This window comes from Seriola aureovittata, chromosome 7, assembly GCF_021018895.1.
Source record: "Seriola aureovittata isolate HTS-2021-v1 ecotype China chromosome 7, ASM2101889v1, whole genome shotgun sequence".
NCBI classification, from domain to species: domain Eukaryota; kingdom Metazoa; phylum Chordata; class Actinopteri; order Carangiformes; family Carangidae; genus Seriola; species Seriola aureovittata.
Genome location: NC_079370.1, coordinates 18830999 through 18851147, shown reverse-complemented (window position 1 = coordinate 18851147; position 20149 = coordinate 18830999). Strand labels below are relative to the sequence as shown.

Genomic DNA, 20149 nt, shown 5'->3' with positions numbered 1-20149 from the left:
CAAAATAGATGGATTATCTTTGGATTTGTCAGTCAGTCACTAAGTAGCAAAACCAGCGTGACAGAATTTGCTTGCAGATCAGCTGAGAGGGACGGGGGGGCACTGTGAGTGTTGCGGCAATGATCTCACCCAGATATCAGTTTCATGTTTTTAGATGTGCTCCTTCTGATAAGTGAGAATGGAAGACAGCAATGTCCAGTCACTAAATCTAATCTGTGACAAAAAAAATATAAAAACAAATGTGGATTCAGGCTGTGGTCTGGCAAGTGCCAAAACTTAATTTGATGAAAGGAAATATGCTAACATTTGCTGTACTGTTGCTAAATTCACTTGTCAAGATTTATATGTTAATTCTTACATAATGCTGAAAGACATGGTGTAGCAAGTAGACAAACACACCCTGCATCTACATGCTAACATGCTCACAATGACAATGTTAATATTTAGAAGGCATCATTACATTGTTCACCATCTTAGCATAGCGCGTTAGCATGCTAACATTTGATAATTAGTGCTAAACATAACGTACAATGGAGGCTAATTAAAGTATTGGAAAAAAATCATCACATCCCATTTTAACCTCTATTGTGTCTAACACTGTAGTTGTAATTAAGTTTCTCTCACCATATTAAGCACAGTGAGAACATATGTGGTTATGTTCTCATGTCCATGGTTGTCCATCATATTTCTGTCCACCACCACCAGCGTCTCCACGTTGAGAATCTGACTAGCCTTGTTCTTCATCAGCACTGCCCTTTTGTTCCTAGGGATAAACTTGTACTCATCCGGGAGGATAAAAACATCCTCTTCAGGAGCTTTGGGCATGTCTGGAAAAACAGATGGAGAGTGACAAAGGGAGTTAGAATGAATTAACTTATTAGCTGCTTTGAAGCAAATGTATGCGTTAACAATTGAACAAGTTGAATGTATGTAACACACTGTGGCTGCAGAGTCGGCATGATTAGGAACAAACTGTGGGATAGTGGATTGTAAGTGATTGATGAAAGAAAAAACAATAGTACATATAATAACAATTTAATAGCAGTTATAATGTCCATTACAAATATACAATCCTTCCGTCCCACAGCTGATTATACTGTATGTTGCACAAGATTCTAAATGAACCTGTAGCCACGAGGCAAATGGCCGCCTTTGTTTGTGAGTGTTAACCTGCGATTCTGGCAAGTAGCTGACAGCCATTCTGGATGATTAACTAGACTCTTACTTTCATGACCTGATGTCATGGATAAACTGCAAACTGAGCTTTCTTTCTGTTGTTGACTCTGGCAGTCTCAGTGTTATGCTACTATTAAGTAAAGTTTGAAACCACAGAATGTGATGTACTGTGCATCAGCAGCACCTACAGCGAGTCAAATGTTCATGATATGTAACCATTATATGAAAGCTTTACATGCTAAAAGCAAATATATTTTGCTGTCAGTGTAGTCTTCAAAGAGATCTCGAAGCAATTTTATATTCCGTAGTCATAATACAATGTTAGATAATGATGGACAAAGGCCATTTATTTATTAATTACAACAAGTAAAAGCAATTCAAGAATTAAACTCTCACTGTTTTAATCCACTTTTCAAACTTTGTTAATAAAGGTAATTTTGAATGGTACCCAAAATAAGTTTTTTGGAATTTGGAATTATACAAATGATGACGTAAATTGCAATGAATTCACAATACCAGCTTATTATGAAGATTTATCAGCACTTATTTGTTACGTGAACATGCAACTCAGATAAACATAAAAATTCAAACTTCATCTTATGCCCAGTTCTGCCCTGTTTTTAACTCTCCTTTTGAAGCTGGGCCAACTCTGGGAACAATCCAACTCAGTTCTACTCTATGACACGAGGTCAATAGTACACACCAGTCAAAGAAAAACACAGCCTAAAACCATTGTGGCTTTCAACATTATCACCTAAAATCTCCACTTCTATGTTTTCAAGTTATCAAAACTATCACCTATCACTGCCTGGCTGAACTATAAAGGTTCGAAAGGTTGCTTATATAGGCGGAAAGCAGGTGAGCGACCAAAGTGCCTTTTCTTGACTAAAACACGGCACAGGTGTTCAGTGATGTCACTCTGTGGGAATGTAAACATCAGTGTGTTTTCACAGGGGACAGACAGCTGGGGTTCTGCAGGGTAATGGTGGTGGTACCAGTCCAATCCCTGCCTGCTGGCTTTCATTTGACCCCTGTGACACCAGCAATGTTAACTGATCTTGTGGTAATTTCTTGAGAGCAAACATTTGTGATAATAAAACATTTCCCATAACCTTTCACAGGTTAAGTCACTAATGAATTCAACCAAACACGTCGATGTAGTGATAATATTGTTCAGAGGTAACACGTGCCATCATGTGAAATACAAATCAAAACCTCCTCTAGTTGCAAAATATTAGTGACATTTTGACTGACGAGTCAAATCGGCAATAATGAAATCATCTCTCTCTAATTTAAAAAAGATGCTTAACAGACTTTAGTCTGCCTTTTTGTGAGTGACAACACATGTTGCTTTTCTCTTAAACACACAAAAGAGCTAATGATGTGTTAACTGCCATACATATTAACAAAGACTCAGCTTCTTTCAGTGTGGTGTTGCACTGTCAAATGAGGCATCGCTCTTGTCCTAACTACACAACTGCAGTCTGTGTTGTGGATGTTTTCTGCACTCATATGATGAAATTAGCATTCACAGCAGTTAAAATGAACATGGGAACATATTCTGTTGGAGTCACATCTTCCTGTTCCCATTATTCTAACCAACCAAAACCCTGTGAGGCTGACTGCTAAGATAGTTAATCGAAAATGTCAACAATTAGATTTATTATCGTATGTCAGTCTTTTTCTTTTCTTTGTGAAACTGTAAGTGGTGTGACAATTCCTCAAACTGTGTCTTAACCCCTCAGTTCAAACCACTAATTTAGTTATATCTTGACATTTAACATTTTGTATTATGACAGTGCCTAAAATGTGTAATGTGAGAAATATGACTAGGTGGGAACATTCTTCTTTAAGTGTCAGAAAACTAATGAAATTTGTGTGAAGAAATTGAAAGAATATTTCATGCATCTCGACATGAAGAAGTGGTGTATGAGTGTGCAGTCTGTACTAATGCTGCATGTTACATGTGGACCAGAATGAGAAATTGCCCTTACATACATTTCTTCCGTCTCCCACAGAAGTGTTGCCTCTGCTTTTCCCCATGTCTGTAGTCGTTGTCATGGCGATGGCTGTTGTGGTGATGGCCACTGCCATGATGCTCCGTCGGGTCGCCATGACTGTGGTTGTTATTGTGATAATCATGGATGTGCCTTTGCTGTTTTTGCTGGCCCCTGCCGTGATCTTCATTAACTGTCTTGTAGGAGGGGTCTGTCTGTGAATTTGTGGATCTCTTGGTGACAAAATGTCGATGTGATTTGTGAGGAGTTGAATCTGTGGATCGCTTCTGATGCACCCGTGGCTGATGACCTCTTTGCTCCGTCTGGGAGTACCTCTCACTCTTGTAGAGGATGTGTGGCTGGTGACTGGAGGGTGCTGTGAAGTTCTCTCTCTGGGAGAGGCTGTGGGACACAGGTCTCAGGAAGTAGTCCGCATCCTGCGTTCTGATCAAACCTGACTAGAGGCAAAACAGACAGTCCCATTAGTTTTACAACAGTGGCTCTTAAACCTATTTAGCCTTGGCAGATCTCTTCTGTTAATTTGCATGCACTCAAGTCATATGAGACCCAAAATAAACATACATCAATTTTGGGTGAAACATTATACTGTATTTTACAAAATGTTTATTGTTTTTTACATCTACTTGCTGAGCCTTTATTCAAGTAGCCATGTGTGTCAAAAACTGTGAAAAGTGATTGTTGATGTCCAACACCTCAACAGCTGACACAGTCTCTTCCACTGAAAGTAGCCTAAAGGGCTACAGTCATATATCATGAGAGGACAAAACAATAACCATCTCCAGCTATTCGTTTAGCTACCCAATCTGTCTCTGTCAGCAATTAGTCAAGATTTGACTCATGGGTCACTGTGAACCTGACCCCCCTAAACCACTGTGAGGCTCAATTACTGGCCATGTTTCTTCATGTTCAACATCTGCTTTGCAGTTCAGGGTCAGACGTCATCTCAGCAAAATCTAAATAAGGCTCAGTCAGCTAGAAAGAGTTTCAAACAAAAGGGCTGGTGTGAGGATGAAAGGAGGTGGCATCTCTCTCATAAACAATGTATATGCTTGAGGCTCTCGAGGTTTAGACATTCCTCACTTTAATAGCATGTATTAGAAATCTAGCAAACAAAAATAGCTATTAGCCTAATGTGTTATCTGAGCATAATATGCAACAAACTCTTTCTAAAAAAAATTTTCTTAGATGTAATGAATATTTTTTCCACTTTGAAACTGCTGTTATTCAGGGCCATATTTAAGGGCCCACTTTAAAGGGGCTATTTGTATGTTTTCTCTGCAGCTCTGGCTTTTGGCCAGGAGCGGGTGGTGGTGATTGTGGCTTGACAGGAGCTTCAGCCATCGTTGTCTTTATAATACAAGAGGTTATCGGAGCAACGCTACATCTTGAGGACAGATTGGAGGCTGCAGTGAATTGCTATGGGAAGGTAATGAGATAGGCTGATAGAGGCCAGGGCTTGCTGGTTAGCATGCTAACTCAAGACGTGATAGAGACAAGTTAACAATGGCGTTTCTTTCCACCACAGGAGACACCTCTTGGTGAGTAAAGGAATGAAGTTTGATGCTGAACTTGCAACGTTTCCTCTACATTTGTAGGTAAACAGCTGTTAATGCAAATGTTGGCTGTGGTGCAATTGCAAAACTTACAAATAGCTCCCTTTAAGTACCAATGCCTTATGCTTTCAATTTCAGGGGATAAGTTGTGGGAAAGCCCATTATAAATCTGTAAAGATTCAGCAAAAGATTTCTAAAGTTGACCTTTTTCTCGCTCTCTATCTCAGTCTCAGTCTCTTTGGGAGAGACACACAGACATTTTCAACTTTCATATTCCATTTTCAATAAACTTCTATCAACACAGCCGACTCAGACACTTGGAGATTATTTTCTCTTGCTCTTTGCCTCTTTCTTTGTCTCTCCTAGTCTCTCCAAACACGCACCACATCTGTGTTGACAGTCAACTGGCACGTAGTGCTTGGACTGTAACTGCGCTTGGCAGTAATAGCAGTTTCCCTAAAATACGTTTAATTGACTACAGTCTCCTTTTGTTTTTTCACTGTGAGTTGTGAGTGGAGTGTGAGGTCCTTCATCACCGCAGCCTTTTCTGCTGGCTGACAGAAACAGCCTGACACAGTGGCAGTGGTGAGACTGTGGCTGTTGGAAAGACAGAGATTAAACATGCGCAACTAAATGTCTTTATGTGTGCATGTGTAGAGATTTGTGTCTATCTATCTGTTCATTAAACTGGGAGTGTCTCTAGTTGCAAGTTTGCAGAAGCAGACCTCTAGTTTTTGATGTTACTTTAATGATTTTCAGCACCGATTTCCTCCATTTCATCATCACTTACTAACCCAGGCCTCTACCTCCGCCAGCCTGTTAACCACAGATCAGGAAACTAGAAGAAGAAAGTCCTTGGAAAATACTGTGACTGAATTTGAAAACTGTGAACTCAGTATGGATGAATACAGGCCAATACAGATGTGTCAGCTGTGACCACAATGACTGTACAGTTTACAGCTTTCATCACGTACTGTGGCAAAGAAAGCTATCATGCATTTATGTTGTGTTTGTGCATTATTAGTTCCACAGCAGCTAAACTGGCGTAGTCTCTTGAAGATTGTAATAATATTATTCCTGACACTTTGCAGCAAAAAGAGAACAAAGAGATTTAAAATCCTTGCATGCATCTGTGTGACTCCTGACGTGTTGAGCTGTCACAGCAGTTCATGGTCAAATGTCGGGTATGCTCGTTCAAATCCCACTGTTAAGTTTTATGCCCTTACCACAAGCCACTGTAGAGCAGTTGCTGTTTACAGGTGGTTCTGTGGCAGATAATGATCATTTCCCACCATACAGTAACTGGTGTTTGACAGACAAAAGATAATCACAAACAGTGAAGCAGAAATATATTTGGAGAGATATTTACAGCCGGAAACACACTTTTTGGGCCAGTACTTATTGAGATGATTACAATCTTTTAAGCCCTTTAAAAATGCACACTCCCACAAAAAAACCAATGCATGCTTTATAATGAGGTCCTCAGACAGTGTGCACATTTTGCAACATCAGCAACTTACCAGCACTGTCATTTCTATGCTCTGTGTTAAAATCCCCCAAAAAACCACAAACGTGGTTGTTCTGAGAATCCCAGACAAATGCTGTATCTAATTCTGACTGTGGACGATTGACCTTGATGCAACACAGCAGTTTGCTTTGGGGAATGAGTGGGTGGGGAATCAATTATTGAGAAAAAGACAGAGAGAGAGAAAAGAGAGAGATGCTTGCTAATGCATTACCACCTTCCACTGTGGCCTGCCTGCCAGCGGTCAAGAAATAGCTCTTGCCAGGAACCCTAGCCAGAATCGTTGGTTGCAATCACATGTGACAACTTGTGCGTGATCCTGTCATCTGCATGGCACCCGCCCCAGCACTGTGTAATCACAGACGATTGTCATAATTTGGTTCCAAGTCACGGTGAGGCCTCTGACCTGAACTGCGCTGCTGTCAACCTTCAAAACTTCACGTTAAGAACTTACTCTGTCTGGGTGGGTGGTTTGGGGGTGGGGTCCCGAGCGGGGTGGGAGTGGGGTGGGCTGGGGGGCTGATTACTGGGGCATTAGTGTAGAGCTATAGTAAAGCAGCTCTCCAGGGAAATTGGGTGTCATATGATGCTGATTTGGTATATTGATCCTAATAGTATATAAAATAAAAGGAATAAAAGAAAACTTTCTTTTTTTGTTGTTTTTTTTCATGAGGGGTTATTTTTGGTCAGCTCCTAGCTATGGCAGTAGAAGGAGATGGGACAGATAAAGAAGAGAAAATCCATGATGGAAAGAGACAATCATAGGAATTACACCTGTGGCTTGTGAACTTAACTGTTTAGTGAGGAGTTGTTATAGAAACTGTCTTGTTCTGATATATATTAAACTGTGGTCTGGAGTTGACAGGGTAATCTGGCTGACATTTAGTCTTAAAAGGATTTTCAACTGCCAACTCATGTAGTTACAAATTTCCAGACATGGCTTTGCTTTAACAGTTTTTACCTGCATATGACAACACTTCACTATTCACACTATTCAAAGCAGCATGCAGATATGTATGCATCTATACAGCAAAAAAAAAAAAAAATCACAGTAGAATCATGCAGATGTATTTAAAAAATGGCGCAACCCAAGCCAAAGTTTTTTTAACGATTCCACTTGAGGCGTGTCAACAAGCATGAACAGCTATGATTGCATTTCATGGTGACAGTGTTCACTCTCTGACTGCCACTTGTGTCTCTTCCCTGTCACCACCACATGCATGTTATGTTCTATGGTTTCTATATACAGGCTGGTCTGTCTTTTCAGCATTGGTGCTGAGATTTTGGGATTTATGTTGTCATCACATTGGTGCAAATGTGATATATTGGTTCTATTATAATGTATGTCAAAATGTTCTGTGTGACATGTGACACAATTATTCCCAAACAAGGGTCTGGAGATCTCCAGGGGTCATTGATGAGGTTTCATTACCAGTGTCACTGAGTGACTATTATTGACTGTTTAAGCTTATTTTCTACTGCATACTGCCAACTCTCTTTAGGCATGTACTGTATGTAATGAAATCTGAGTACATTGTGATGATTGATTCCATTTTCCCTGCAGTATGACGACTGTCTATAGAACTTCAAATTTGTTTCTAACAACACTTATCTTTTCAAATTTAGTTTCTTTATTGAAGTTGTTAAAGTGAGTCTTTTCTGTAGCTTTTTGTGAGGTCTTCACATGAAAATCTTTTTAAAACCCCTTTCATTGCAAAGGTGAGTTAGAGATGAGCTACTGGTATGGCTTGTGTTTGCAGCGCCATCATAACAAGAACCACATGTGTGCTTCTCGTCAAGATAAATCAATGCCTCTTATTGTGTAATGAACTCTATCTTTATGTTTTTTGAGAATAAGACATTCAGTCAGATGTTGATGTTGTAATATTTAACTTGTGTTGGTAGATTCTGTAGTCTTAAGACAAATTTTGTATGTAGTGTGTATAACAAGCTTTTATTTGTAGACAGAAACTAGACAAGAAATTGTAAAGAAAACCATGTGTAAAAGCAGTGTACTGTATGTACAATGAATTCAAAATGTTTCTGCCTTAAACAAAGCAACATGCATCCTCTTTGTCTTCCTTAGCATACCAGTGAGCAAATCCCACAGATAATCTTTCTATAATGTCTTCAGTCTGTAAACTCTGCACAGCCTCACACAAAACAACATGTGTATGTATGCAAAGCCACTATGTTCGGAGATTAGGTCACACTAGTGCCTTTCCTAAATAGCCAAAGTCATCAGATTACACACTGTGCACTACGAGGTGCAAATAGCAGTCATAAAATGCTGAAACACTACTTGGGAGGGCGCAAACAGCTGGACTCTCTGTAGTCAGACGCATCCAGACAAGCAGCGACAGGAATGAGGTTGGGGGGGGGGGCGGGAAAAAATGGTAGGAAAACGGAACTGAGGGGGGAAGCATTCAGCGCATTACAAGGTGCACCTGACTGCGTGCAGTATATGGTTCTCCTTTTCTTTCTGCCAAGCTCTGTTTAACTTGCTCTTCATGATGGGATACAGACTACTATATTTACTTGGGGTTCACATTTATCACTTAGGTTTTTGGTCCGAGCATGTGTTTGAATTCAGTCCAAGCATGTGAGAAGTACAGTGTGTCTCAGAGTTTGTAAAATGATCAGATTTACTTATTAGCCCTGGTAGTTTTATATATTGTTACCAAAAACAAAAAAACAGCAACACATTATTTAATTTGTTTTAAAAATCTGTTTTTTCAATATAGGCAGTAGAACAAATAGATTATAATTTTCCAAACCTTCTTTTGATCGATGACCTTCTCTTTGACAGACCAAAGTGCAGCAATAATTCTGCCTGGTCTTTGGTGCATGCAAACTGCAAACTGGTTCAATGTTGGCTAAATTTCTAGCAGCTGAAGGCAGGGATTCAAACTTTTGGCTCAGTGTTGACAGGGTTATTGGAAAATGGGAATGATACTCTGACAACACACTTCAGCAATAGACACCATTTCTTAATCAATTAGCAATTTCACTTCAAGCTGTACCTTAGTCATGTGTTGGCTGTATCCAGAACACATTACACAAACTGGAGTTTTATCAATTTGGAAACTACAATCTCATTTAATTCCAGTCTCAAAGACACATGTCCATGACTCAGTAGCTAATCTACTTGGTATAACTGAAGACACCATGAGTAATGTTAAAACTAGTAACAATCCTTTAAGATCATTGGATGTATCTTCTGTTGAAAATTGATCATAGCAACCTGCGAAGACCACACTGCATGCTTTTCAAAGCTTCATCACATCAATAGACCATCCCTCATATATTCTTGGAAATCCCAGAGGTGGGACGAGTGTGCAGCATTCTATTATTACTACTACTACGAGCCCCGAGGCAAGAAACACACCCGTCCTTTTACAAGAGGAAAACACATGACCTCCAAGTGATTTGTGGTGGGAGGACATTTAGCTTTTCCCTTTGGTACAAAAGAAAGGTGTGCATTAGAAGTCGGGGTAAAATTAGACAAACCGATAGAGATAGATGTGAAGACCAGAGATAATGATGTATGTTTGGATGAGAAAATGAGCTAGAAACACAGCCAGATATGTGCCCAATTAATGTCTACTAGTTTACAGAGTGATTGATGGCTATGTCATTGTTATAGAGGCAAATTTATAAGACATTAATTGGAATCCACAAAAAAGTTCTAGATGTGGAAAAGGCATTTAAGACGCAATTGTTACTGCATTGGATGCTGTGCCACCATCAACTTTAACCATGTACATCTGTACAGAAGGTTCTGTGAAATGTCATTGATGCAAGCTGGTAACTGTTTCCAGTTTGTAGATTCAGGACGGATTACCCTCCAAGTCCCTGTATTAACAAGACTAAGGCTCAATCCCATTTCACCCCTTGCCCCCTACCACATTCACATTTAGGCGTAGGGTGTCCCGATTCTTGTTGAGATAAGAGGGGTGAAGTATAAGGGCTAACTGGCCCTTCAAACGAAGATTTTTCAGGCGCACACTTCAAATGGAGTGTTATGAGATATTTTCCAGAATGCCTTGCAAATCACTGGTAAGTTGGCTTCAGAACCGACCCAAGCAACCAAAGAAACTCACAAATGTATTTTCTCAGGTCACAAAGAAAATTACAACAAGCATTGTATTGTCTTAGTTTAATGTTTTTTCAATTAATTATGGTCCTCTTCTTCATAAAAGCCACAAAAGAAATCGCTATAATATGCTGATGTCTTGGTAGCTATCTAGCTAATTGAAAATTAAATCGCTTTTGTCCATGATTTTCATTGAATAAATGGTAATGTAAACGTGATTTACCGTTATGGAGGCAAAGCAGGAATACACTGCTTTTTATGATGTATCACGTTCTTAAAGGGGTGTCTCATTTCGTAGGGGTAGATTCAAACCACTACCCCTTGTAACTGAGTCCCAAGGGGCAAGGGGCAAAGGGTAGAGGAAGGGGTAGGGGGAAAACTGAGGAATGGGATTGGGCCTAACTATCCACAGCCATGCAAGCAGCTCTCAGAGGCTTTACTCTGTTTTTTGAGCTCAGTGCTAACTTCAGCGTGCTAACATGCTGATAATAACAATTCCAACAGGCTGAAGTTAAGGACATATAATGTTTATCATATTCACCATCTTAGTTTAATGTAACATTTTCTGATAAGCAGTAAACAACAAAGTACAGCTGAAATCGATGGTAATGTCTGCAAGTATTTAGTCACACCAAACTGAAATGTTGACCTGATGATTGTGCTAAATGAGAAGTTAAGGGATCATTAAAGTTAGTTATCTTCTTGTGACTATAAAAGTCTGTACTAAACTTTGCGCAAATCCGTCCAGTAGATTTTGACATATTTTAGACCAACCAAATGGCGTCTGTAAGCCACGTTGCTGGCATGGCTAAAAATCCCACAGGATATCACATACAGGGAAAAAAATAATGATTCATGGTATCAGAGTTAAACAATGCCTGCATGTCACTGTACTCACCGCTCAACTCCCTCACCCCCCATAAAAGCCAGACTAAATCGGATTACGCTGCAGCATAAAGTCGACACAGAGGAAGACCTGTTTTATGATCTCCCCCTCCACATGTGTGTAGTCCACTGTGCACAGTCTCAAACCATTTGGCAGGTGAATAGTGCAGTCAGTGGGACTGGCCTGCGGCTTTTATTCCACCAATTCCTTGCCTGTAAGTAAGAGATTTTTACGGTTGAACTCCCTACTGTCATCAAAGTGGGGCTAACCACTATATGGGCTGCCAGAAGAGAGGAGTTGAAAAGGCAACTTATAGACAGGCTTTACAACATCACACTCCTTACAAGGGGGTTTCAGCACTTCAAAATGCCATGGAGGAAACAATGACCCTTATTGCCTTCATCTCTACATCTCTCCCTCTTTCACTCTGATCTCTCTTTGCATCCATCAGCGAGTCTGAGAAGACACTAACATACAGGCCGTGTAAGTCACTCTCAATTCAGATTCAATGTTCAATCTTTTACTAAGGATGACTCCATCTTTACACCAAAAAATGCGAAAGACAAAAAAAAAAAAAGACTCAATAAAGTCATATAATGTTTACAGCAATTACAGTGCAATTACATTATACTTCCATGGTAAACATGGTAGTAAGCTTTAGTTTTGTTTTGCACCAAAAGGACTTGTCCACGGTAGATTCTGCTAATTGTGATGTCTAGGTCAGGTTCAATTCTGAAAACTGCCTTATTGCGTAAAATATCTCAAACAATGAAAGAGCAAACAAAGGAGATGAAATGGTTTCATCATGTTGCAGTTTGCTCAAACTGATACAGATATTGATCTGGGTTCCTCTGGTCAATGTTTACCTGTTGCCTGACCAAAAGCGCAAGGTCTCTTATGAGCTTTCGAATGGCCCAGTAAACTTTGTTACTTTGTTTTCATAGGCATCTATCTGGAGCAAAGGGTATGTGTACATGAGTGCGTGCCACACTGTTAAACACACACACACTATTTCAAAAGCGTAGTTGTTTAGGTACTACAGGTGGATGAGTATGTAACATTTAAAGATAAAAATTGAATTATAATTACCCATATGCATTTTCTAATCTATATAAATCATGGTTTTAAGTGAATGTAGGAATGAATGAAAACATTCATCTTGTATTCAGTAGCTGACTTGATATGTGATCATGTTGTAAATGTGATCATATTCCTATATTGATAAAATAAATATGCAGTTCAGAGACTGATAGATGAGAGATTTTGACATTTTTTGAAATATGGTATCTTTAGCTTTTCCCAGGAGTCTAAATACCTTTGTCTGCTGATATAGCTTCAAAGTTTCCCAATTCACATCAGAAAAAAATCCAATTCCCATTGATTCACTGACCCAGTCCATCTTAGTCGGCCTCAGTCGTGAGAACCACGTTTACAGTCTCTGCAACCCTGGACCTTTTGGCTGAATCTTTTATTGGGATCTGGTCTGAAATGCAGACATGCACACACATACACACATGCTCTCTATGTCTCTCTTTCTCTCTCTCTCTCTTTCTCTCTCTCACACACACACACACACACACACACACACACGCACGCACGCACAGAGGAAGAAGAAGCATCCCTGGAGATGTGCCATTCTCTGTCTGTTGTTTTAGAGGGCAATTCTCAGACACAGCAGTGGTCCTCCACAATGAAAATATAAACAGCAAAGTCAGGCCTGGAATTTATTACAATTAAAACAGAAAAAAAAAATTCCAAGTTCAAGTGAAATGTGGTCGTAGTGGTTTTTCAAGGAATTTGTTTGGTTAAAACTGTGAAAAGACAGTGAATTTCAATGACCATATTTAATTTTGGCTGTAATGAGGTCCTTCAGATGCAAAGCTTATATGACCACAATCTTGAATGCTCTCAGGACACAATTCCTTCTTTCAAACTGGCAACCTCAAGATTGCATTGATATTTCAGTGCATAAGTAACATTACAGATGTTTCTCTGCCTTCTGCCCAGTTGCCGCCTCCGTATCCAGTGATTGTTGAGTTCTAAAATAATATGTTTACGTGAGTTCAAGACTGAAGGAACTAGTGTGTATTCATTAAATCCTTTGTTCTCTAGTCCAGACGACTAAGAGGGTCTAGTATAACACTTGAGGTCTTAGGGTGGAGCTGCCTCACTTAAGCTTACTTAATGTCATTCTTACAGTACTGTTTCCTTTATTTTCATGCAGCAAAGGAGGACCACCAAGGCAAGAACTGAAATTAGGCCAACTTTCTCCACCGAACACAAACAAGTCCGAGGGTAACAATTGGAATCCGTCCATTCAGCAATGTTGAAATAACGTCTTTTATCCAGGACAAGTTGGATGTATTACATGAAAAGAGATAGAAAAGAAACCAAACTTGCCCCCAAACACCACCAGAACAATTACAGACTTTCACACACTTCAGGCCAACCTATCACAAACGCAAGCTGTACTGTTATTAATAACTGATCTGAATGTGACACCGATAAATCTGCTCCGTTTTGGATTGGATATCAGCTTGTGTAGCTTTTATTATGTGGTATATCACACTAATATTATATTACATACATTGCCAAGGTTAGCTTGCTATCCAGTTGCCTTCCATTCACATGCTAGCACCCCACCCTTCCTTCAAAGACAATTCTGTTCAATTATGTTTTCCGTATTTTGCAGTTTGCACACGGTCAGTTTGCTATTTATGGTTCCAGCTGTGGATCAGCAAAGATTAATGCTCTTGAGTTGAGAACCTACTACAAAAGGTGCCACTCATGCTTAAGAAATATGAAATAAAGATTTATATTTGTGACATGCACTTCATGTGTAGGCCATGAAAACTGGTCTAACAGTATACTGTATGCTAAATAAGAAGATGAAATACCACCAAAACATTGTTTTGGCATATTTGGCATGTGTGTGTTTTTCGGATTTTCCTGGCTTGTAGACCAAACATTCTGTGGTGTTTGCAGACTTGACTTTTCCATTCATTAGTTATTCATTAGCTGATTTAGGCAAATGTGCAATATACACGGAATGAGAAAGAACTAATGATGCAGGACAGACTGAAGGAAGAAACTTGTGTGCATGACTTGCCAACTTAGCCAGTGGGTTTTTAAGTCAACTGGAGTCAAGTACAAGCCAATGTTATGACCAGACCAGACAGACAATGCACCGACTCAAGTGCAGTGTGAAAGGCAGCCTCACAGTAGCACGCTGAAAGGACTGCTTGATGGCTGTGTATGTGTCAAAGAAAAAGACAGTGTCTTGCAATGAAAAAAATTGTGGTTTTATCTAGATTTACTGGCTGTCTGTAATCTGATTTTCTCCTCCTTTCATCCCTCTTTTCCTTCTCACTCTTTCCTTTAGCTCATTGTCTGATTGGCATCTTATGTCTAATATCTTCTAACCCAAAATTACAGTACATGTAGGCCATTTTTGCTTTTGGTCATTTACTTCTTCCTAGCCCTGCTCTATTTCAGTGTTTTCTAAACTGTGACTTGAAATCCAAAAAGGGTCATGGATGTCTGTCTCTCTCCCTCTCTGGGTTTCAGCATGACAAGAAAACTAATGCTGTGTTTATATTATCAGGGTCCCAGGATGAGCCAAATGTAAGAAATTTGGCTCGCAGGCTCACTATTTATTCTAGGTCAGTAAGTGCAATTACAGTATTCACTTGGTAGATCAATCTAAATGCTGCCAAAACTTAACTAAAATAAAAATGTCCAAGACACATACTTTCAAATTACCTGACCCTGAGGTCGTTTTCACTGATGCACACACACAAACCAACCCAGCTCCAGCTCATCTACTCCCACCTTCTCATCCAAACCCTCCTGCAACCCGACTCCGTGCACGTTCAGACTCACCATCCCCATGCATGTAGACAGTGCCACCGAGGAGTTGACCCTCGACCTCAGCGACCCCTGGTAAAAGCAGAGGTCGTCCTGGTGGTAGGCCCTCAGGCTCTTGGTGCCGTTCTTTCCCAGGACCTGGATGGTGAAGCCAGGTGCAATCAGGCTCTCTGAGGCCTCCCTCAGCTCCATGTGGAAGTCCTGCCCCAAGCCACTCAGCCGGAAATGGACCATTTCCCTACTGCTATCAGTGTTTGATGAGTCCGTATCTGGGGTCAGGGATCTGCGTCGCCTTCTGCGCTGATGGTGGACAACTTCATGAGAGATGTAAACACCTTGGTGGTTGACCTCATATGGAGATACAATCTCATATTCTGGAGAGAAAGGGGGAGATTATTTTGGTGTTTGCAAAATTTATGACAAGTGAAACAGTGATTTAAATGCAATGGCAGGGGATGGGGAGCAAAAATTAAAGTGGTAGTTTAGCTGGTGAAAAGCATCCAGTTTAATGACAAAAAATCTAATGTCGGCTATGGGAGCTTCATGGGATCAAAGAGTGGAGGATATTGCTGAGAGAAATCTATGGTGCTAGAAGTAATAGACTATATTTTGTAGATGCAACTTGGCAAAAATAAAACACATCGTCCTTGTTGTCATTGTGGTCAGTCCGTACTAATTTGATATGTCAACATTATTTACTGGGTAGGATGGAGCGGGAGATCGACAGGCGGATTGGGGCGGCGTCAGCAGTGATGCGGACGCTGAATCGGTCCGTTGTGGGGAAGAGGGAGCTAAGCCGGAAGGCGAAGCTCTCAATTTTCCGGTCGATCTACGTTCCGATCCTCACCTATGGTCATGAGCTTTGGGTAATGACCGAAAGAACGAGATCGCGAGTACAAGCGGCCGAAATGAGTTTCCTCCGCAGGGTGGCCGGGCTCAGCCTTAGAGATAGGGCGAGGAGCTCGGTCATCCGGGAGGGACTCGGAGTAGAGCCGCTGCTCCTCCATGTCGAGAGGAGCCAGTTGAGGTGGTTCGGGCATCTGGTGAGGATGCCTCCTGGACGCCTCCCTGGGGAGGTGTTTCGGGCATGTCCCACCGGGAGGAGACCTCGAGGTCGACCAAGGACACGCTGGAGGGATTATATCTCTCGGCTGGCCTTGGAACGCCTCGGGATTCTCCCGGAGGAACTGGTGGAAGTGGCTGGGGAGAGGGCCGTCTGGACCTCTTTGCTGAGGCTGCTGCCCCCGCGACCCGGATCAGGATAAGCGGGAGACGACGAGACGAAACACCATTTACTTTTATATACTGCATGCTGTGTCAGCTGCTACCTTGGCTGCATCACGGACTGAAGAAAACCTTTTCCGTTCCTTTATGAATTCTCCTTGACCTGCCTTATATACTTTTGCTGGAAGGGTCAAGAAAGAGTTACAAGAAAAGGAAGGGTTCTAGACAATTCCAGCACAGGCCCTTCAGTGGAGAGTGAATCGTGTTTGACCTAGTGTTTTACTACGGTTTTTACTACAAGCTCAGGCTGGATAACTGCAGGTCATAAAGAGAGCTGGTGGCAGGTCACAGGCCCGCTCTCTTATACCAGTTAAATGTCTAATAGTGCTGTGACCACAGAAACTAACCTGCTTTCCTCCAAAGGTCAAATCAAAAGAGTAGCTGACTGACTCCTTGAGCTGCACCAAAATTGGTTTTCCAGAGGATATCATGACAGTAGACACCGCTGATGTTCATCCTTTGAGTAAGAATGAGCTGACCTATTAAAGGAGGGCATCCTGTGTCAGGAATGAGGCATGTAATTGTTTCTAAGGCTGGGGGTTACATTGCAGGGTTTCTGGAGAAAATGCCTCTTGCAAACACACATAAATATATAAAATACAACAAAATGTGAGAATTGTTTCTCCTCTAACTGATGCTGGGAGAAACATTGTTTTCCATTTACGTTTGTTACTGTAGCGGGTCTTATTAGTAATAGAAAGTGTTGGATACTCTAAGCCATTACACGAGCAATGATGCTCTTGATACACTTTGGGTCTATGAGTAACCAGCAAGCACCATTGATTTTGTTACAGTGTTGTAATGGCCATTGCAAATGTGCTCTGTCCTGCCATGGGAAAATGATACACGGTCATTTTATCAGCTAAAAGTGCACAGAAATAACAGCAACCTTGGACCTACAGTCAACAAGGGCCAGAGTCAGTTACCGTACAGTATGACCTGCTTTAGCAAGTCTGAATAATGAGTAAATATAGCACAGAGACAGACATGTTTTGGCAGTCAGTGGGAGAAACACGCAGGGTGACAGACAGTGTGTCATCACTGGCAGTGTGAATGCCTGAGGTTTGAACCTGGCTATTTGGTGCATTTTAGATAGGCTGACTTAAAGCTCCTACACACAATATGACATATACTTATTAGTGGATGCATTTATTTAAAGCACCTTGCAGTGCCATGGCTGCATATGTTTTAGCATGGGTGGTCATAGTGGGAAGCAAACCTCCAATCCTTGTAATGTTACAACTGTGATCTACCCAGAGAGCTGCAGGACTGCAAAGAGCAAACACTTCAGGTGCCTCAGGTCTCAAGCCTCTTTCTGCACAGACACCAAAGCACTTAGGCTAAACCAGAAAACGGTCTTCTCTATATGTTGCTTTGTCCACCACCCCCCAACACACACACACACACGTATGCACGCACACACACACACACACACACACACACACACATTTACACTTACTCAACTGTGTTTGTACCGCCCTAACTCAAAAACCAGCTGCAGTGACCCATATCTGACAGTATACAAACAAAGAGTCTGCAGGGACAGGGACAGAATGCACACACACACACACACACACACACACACACACACACATACACACACACACACACACACACACACACACACACACACACACACAAGATCCTGCAGTAGTTAGTTTGTTGGTTTTGTAGCTCCTGAGTGCCATTAGTGCTGATAGGCACTCTGACCATTGGATACCTTGGCTTAAACTTAACAAAAGATTGAACACGTGAACTCTTACCTCACCCACTCTAACTATCTTTATGAACGTTAAACACATTAACAGTTGTCAGAGCGCTGTCTGTGAAATGATCTGAAACTGAAGTGAGGGCTTCCCATCACTTCTGCTCCAGATCATCTCCACATGTGCCCAGTGAAAGAAGTTTTGACATTTGTTTATTTGTTTGTGTCCCCGCTTTTCATGGTAACTGAAAAAAAAAAAAAAAAAAGATCTGAAGGAGAATGCACAGCCAAAGTAGTTGCTGACTCAGCACACCACATGGGGTTAGATCCACAAAACAAAAAACAGATGAAAGTCTCGCACTTCCTGCTTGCACTAATTACTGAACTGACGAAGCAGCCGTAGCAGGCATCAGTGCATCATATTTTATGACTGACTCCACAGTGCCTTGTAACAACCTAAGTGTATACATATGAGGGAGTCGCTTTCACTGTGTTATGGGTAGGTTTCTTCTAACTGCTTATTACCATATCACTCAAAAGTTCGTTTCACAGAAACAAGTGAAATGATCTATTACAAATTTGAACTACTCCTTATTTTGCCGTGGACCCCAGCTTGAGCTCCACTGGAGCCGCAGACTCTGATGGCTCCGTGTCAGGGTGCAGGTCGCCCCCCAGCGGTGAAGAGAGGCAGCACGTAGCGCAGGTGAGCGCTGTTTGATGCTGCTGGCTGTTAGAGGGATGCAGTGGATGGTTTTACTTTTAATCTAATTGCACCGTACGGTAAACCGGATCATAGTGCACACTTCCCGACGGTGAAAACTTTAAGTCGCAGAAACACTGCTGAAATCTGTGAGACTTTTTTTCCCCCCAACACTCAACATACCTGTGTGTGGAGGTAAATTGAGAAATCGGAGTAAATCCGATGCTTCCCGATGAGATTCTGCATTGTCAGCCCCAGTACCCGAAAGCAGGCTCTGCAAGAAAAGAAATGTAAATGAGACTGCGCAGCCTATTCTGCAAATTATCACGGAAAATGATCCTAACTCGGCACTTAGTCCAATGAAGTGTTGACAACTTTATGAGCTCTGCATGCATGTGCGTACAGGCGCAGCGGAGGCAATACAACTGACTTACTTTGCCCAATGTGAAGAAACAAAAGAGATGGAAAAAGAGCAACGTGCAGTTTTTCCAATCTGCACAAATCCGTAAGAAAGTCATGTCTGTGGATCACCTTTACCCCCCAAAAACTGAAGCCTATAGGTAGAACACTTCCCAACAGTCCAACGGTCCCAATAAGCGCTTCAATAAACCAGTCCAGAAGCAGCAGCAGCAGTTCTGCGGGACTTGTGATGAATGAGGCATCAACGACTTTCAGATGCAGGCTTCTTCAGTTGTGCCACTTTGGTCTCCATTCATTTCCCAGCGCAGTATCCCAAGGCGCCAAATCGCATGAACTCAACTTCTCTCTCCCGGCAAGTCATTTTCCTTTATTTCACTCAGACAGTGCGACCAGTAGGTCTCTCTCTCTCTCTCTCTCTCTCTCCCCCCACACACACACACACACACACACTCTCTCTTTCATACACGCTCACTCACTCTCATTTTGACTCCCAGTGAAATCATGTGATTGTCTTAAATAGGCTGCGTCTCGGCTTGGCAATAGCGGTCTATGAAAGTCGCACTGAGTCTGAATCTGTTTCTCCCGGGAGCACTGAACACAAGGGTGCTGACGACTGTCTCTCTCTCTCTCTCTCTCTCTCTCTCTCTCTCTCTCTAGTGTCTGTGTGTGTGTGTGTGTGTGTGTGTGTGTGTGTGTGTGTGTGCGTTTTCAGGGGTGGGTGAGGGGGGCTGTAGGTAGCCCACAGCCTATAGCCAATCACATTTGACACCTGTGCTGAGGGACAGGTTTTGTATCCATCTGTTGACTTTGCAGGAGATATGTGTGTGTGTGTGTGTGTGTGTGTGTGTGTGTGTGTGTGTGAGAGAGAGAGAGAGAGGAACGAGGAAAGTCAGTGTGTGATGAAAAGAAGAAAACAGGT

General features: G+C 41.6%; 1 protein-coding gene across 1 annotated transcript in view; it reads right to left on the bottom strand.

Moving 5' to 3' along the window:
- The window catches only part of LOC130171659 (A disintegrin and metalloproteinase with thrombospondin motifs 16), a 55585-nt gene extending 36007 nt beyond the window's left edge, over window positions 1-19578 (bottom strand). The window contains exons 1-5 of the mRNA XM_056379732.1: window positions 19245-19578; window positions 18994-19084; window positions 15137-15495; window positions 3175-3631; window positions 625-827 (exon numbers count right to left, since the gene is read on the bottom strand). Of these exons, the coding sequence (XP_056235707.1) occupies window positions 625-827; window positions 3175-3631; window positions 15137-15495; window positions 18994-19084; window positions 19245-19328 (1194 nt within the window). The 5' untranslated portion in view covers window positions 19329-19578. The remainder of the gene's footprint in view (window positions 1-624; window positions 828-3174; window positions 3632-15136; window positions 15496-18993; window positions 19085-19244) is intronic.
- Window positions 19579-20149: the final 571 nt, after the last annotated feature.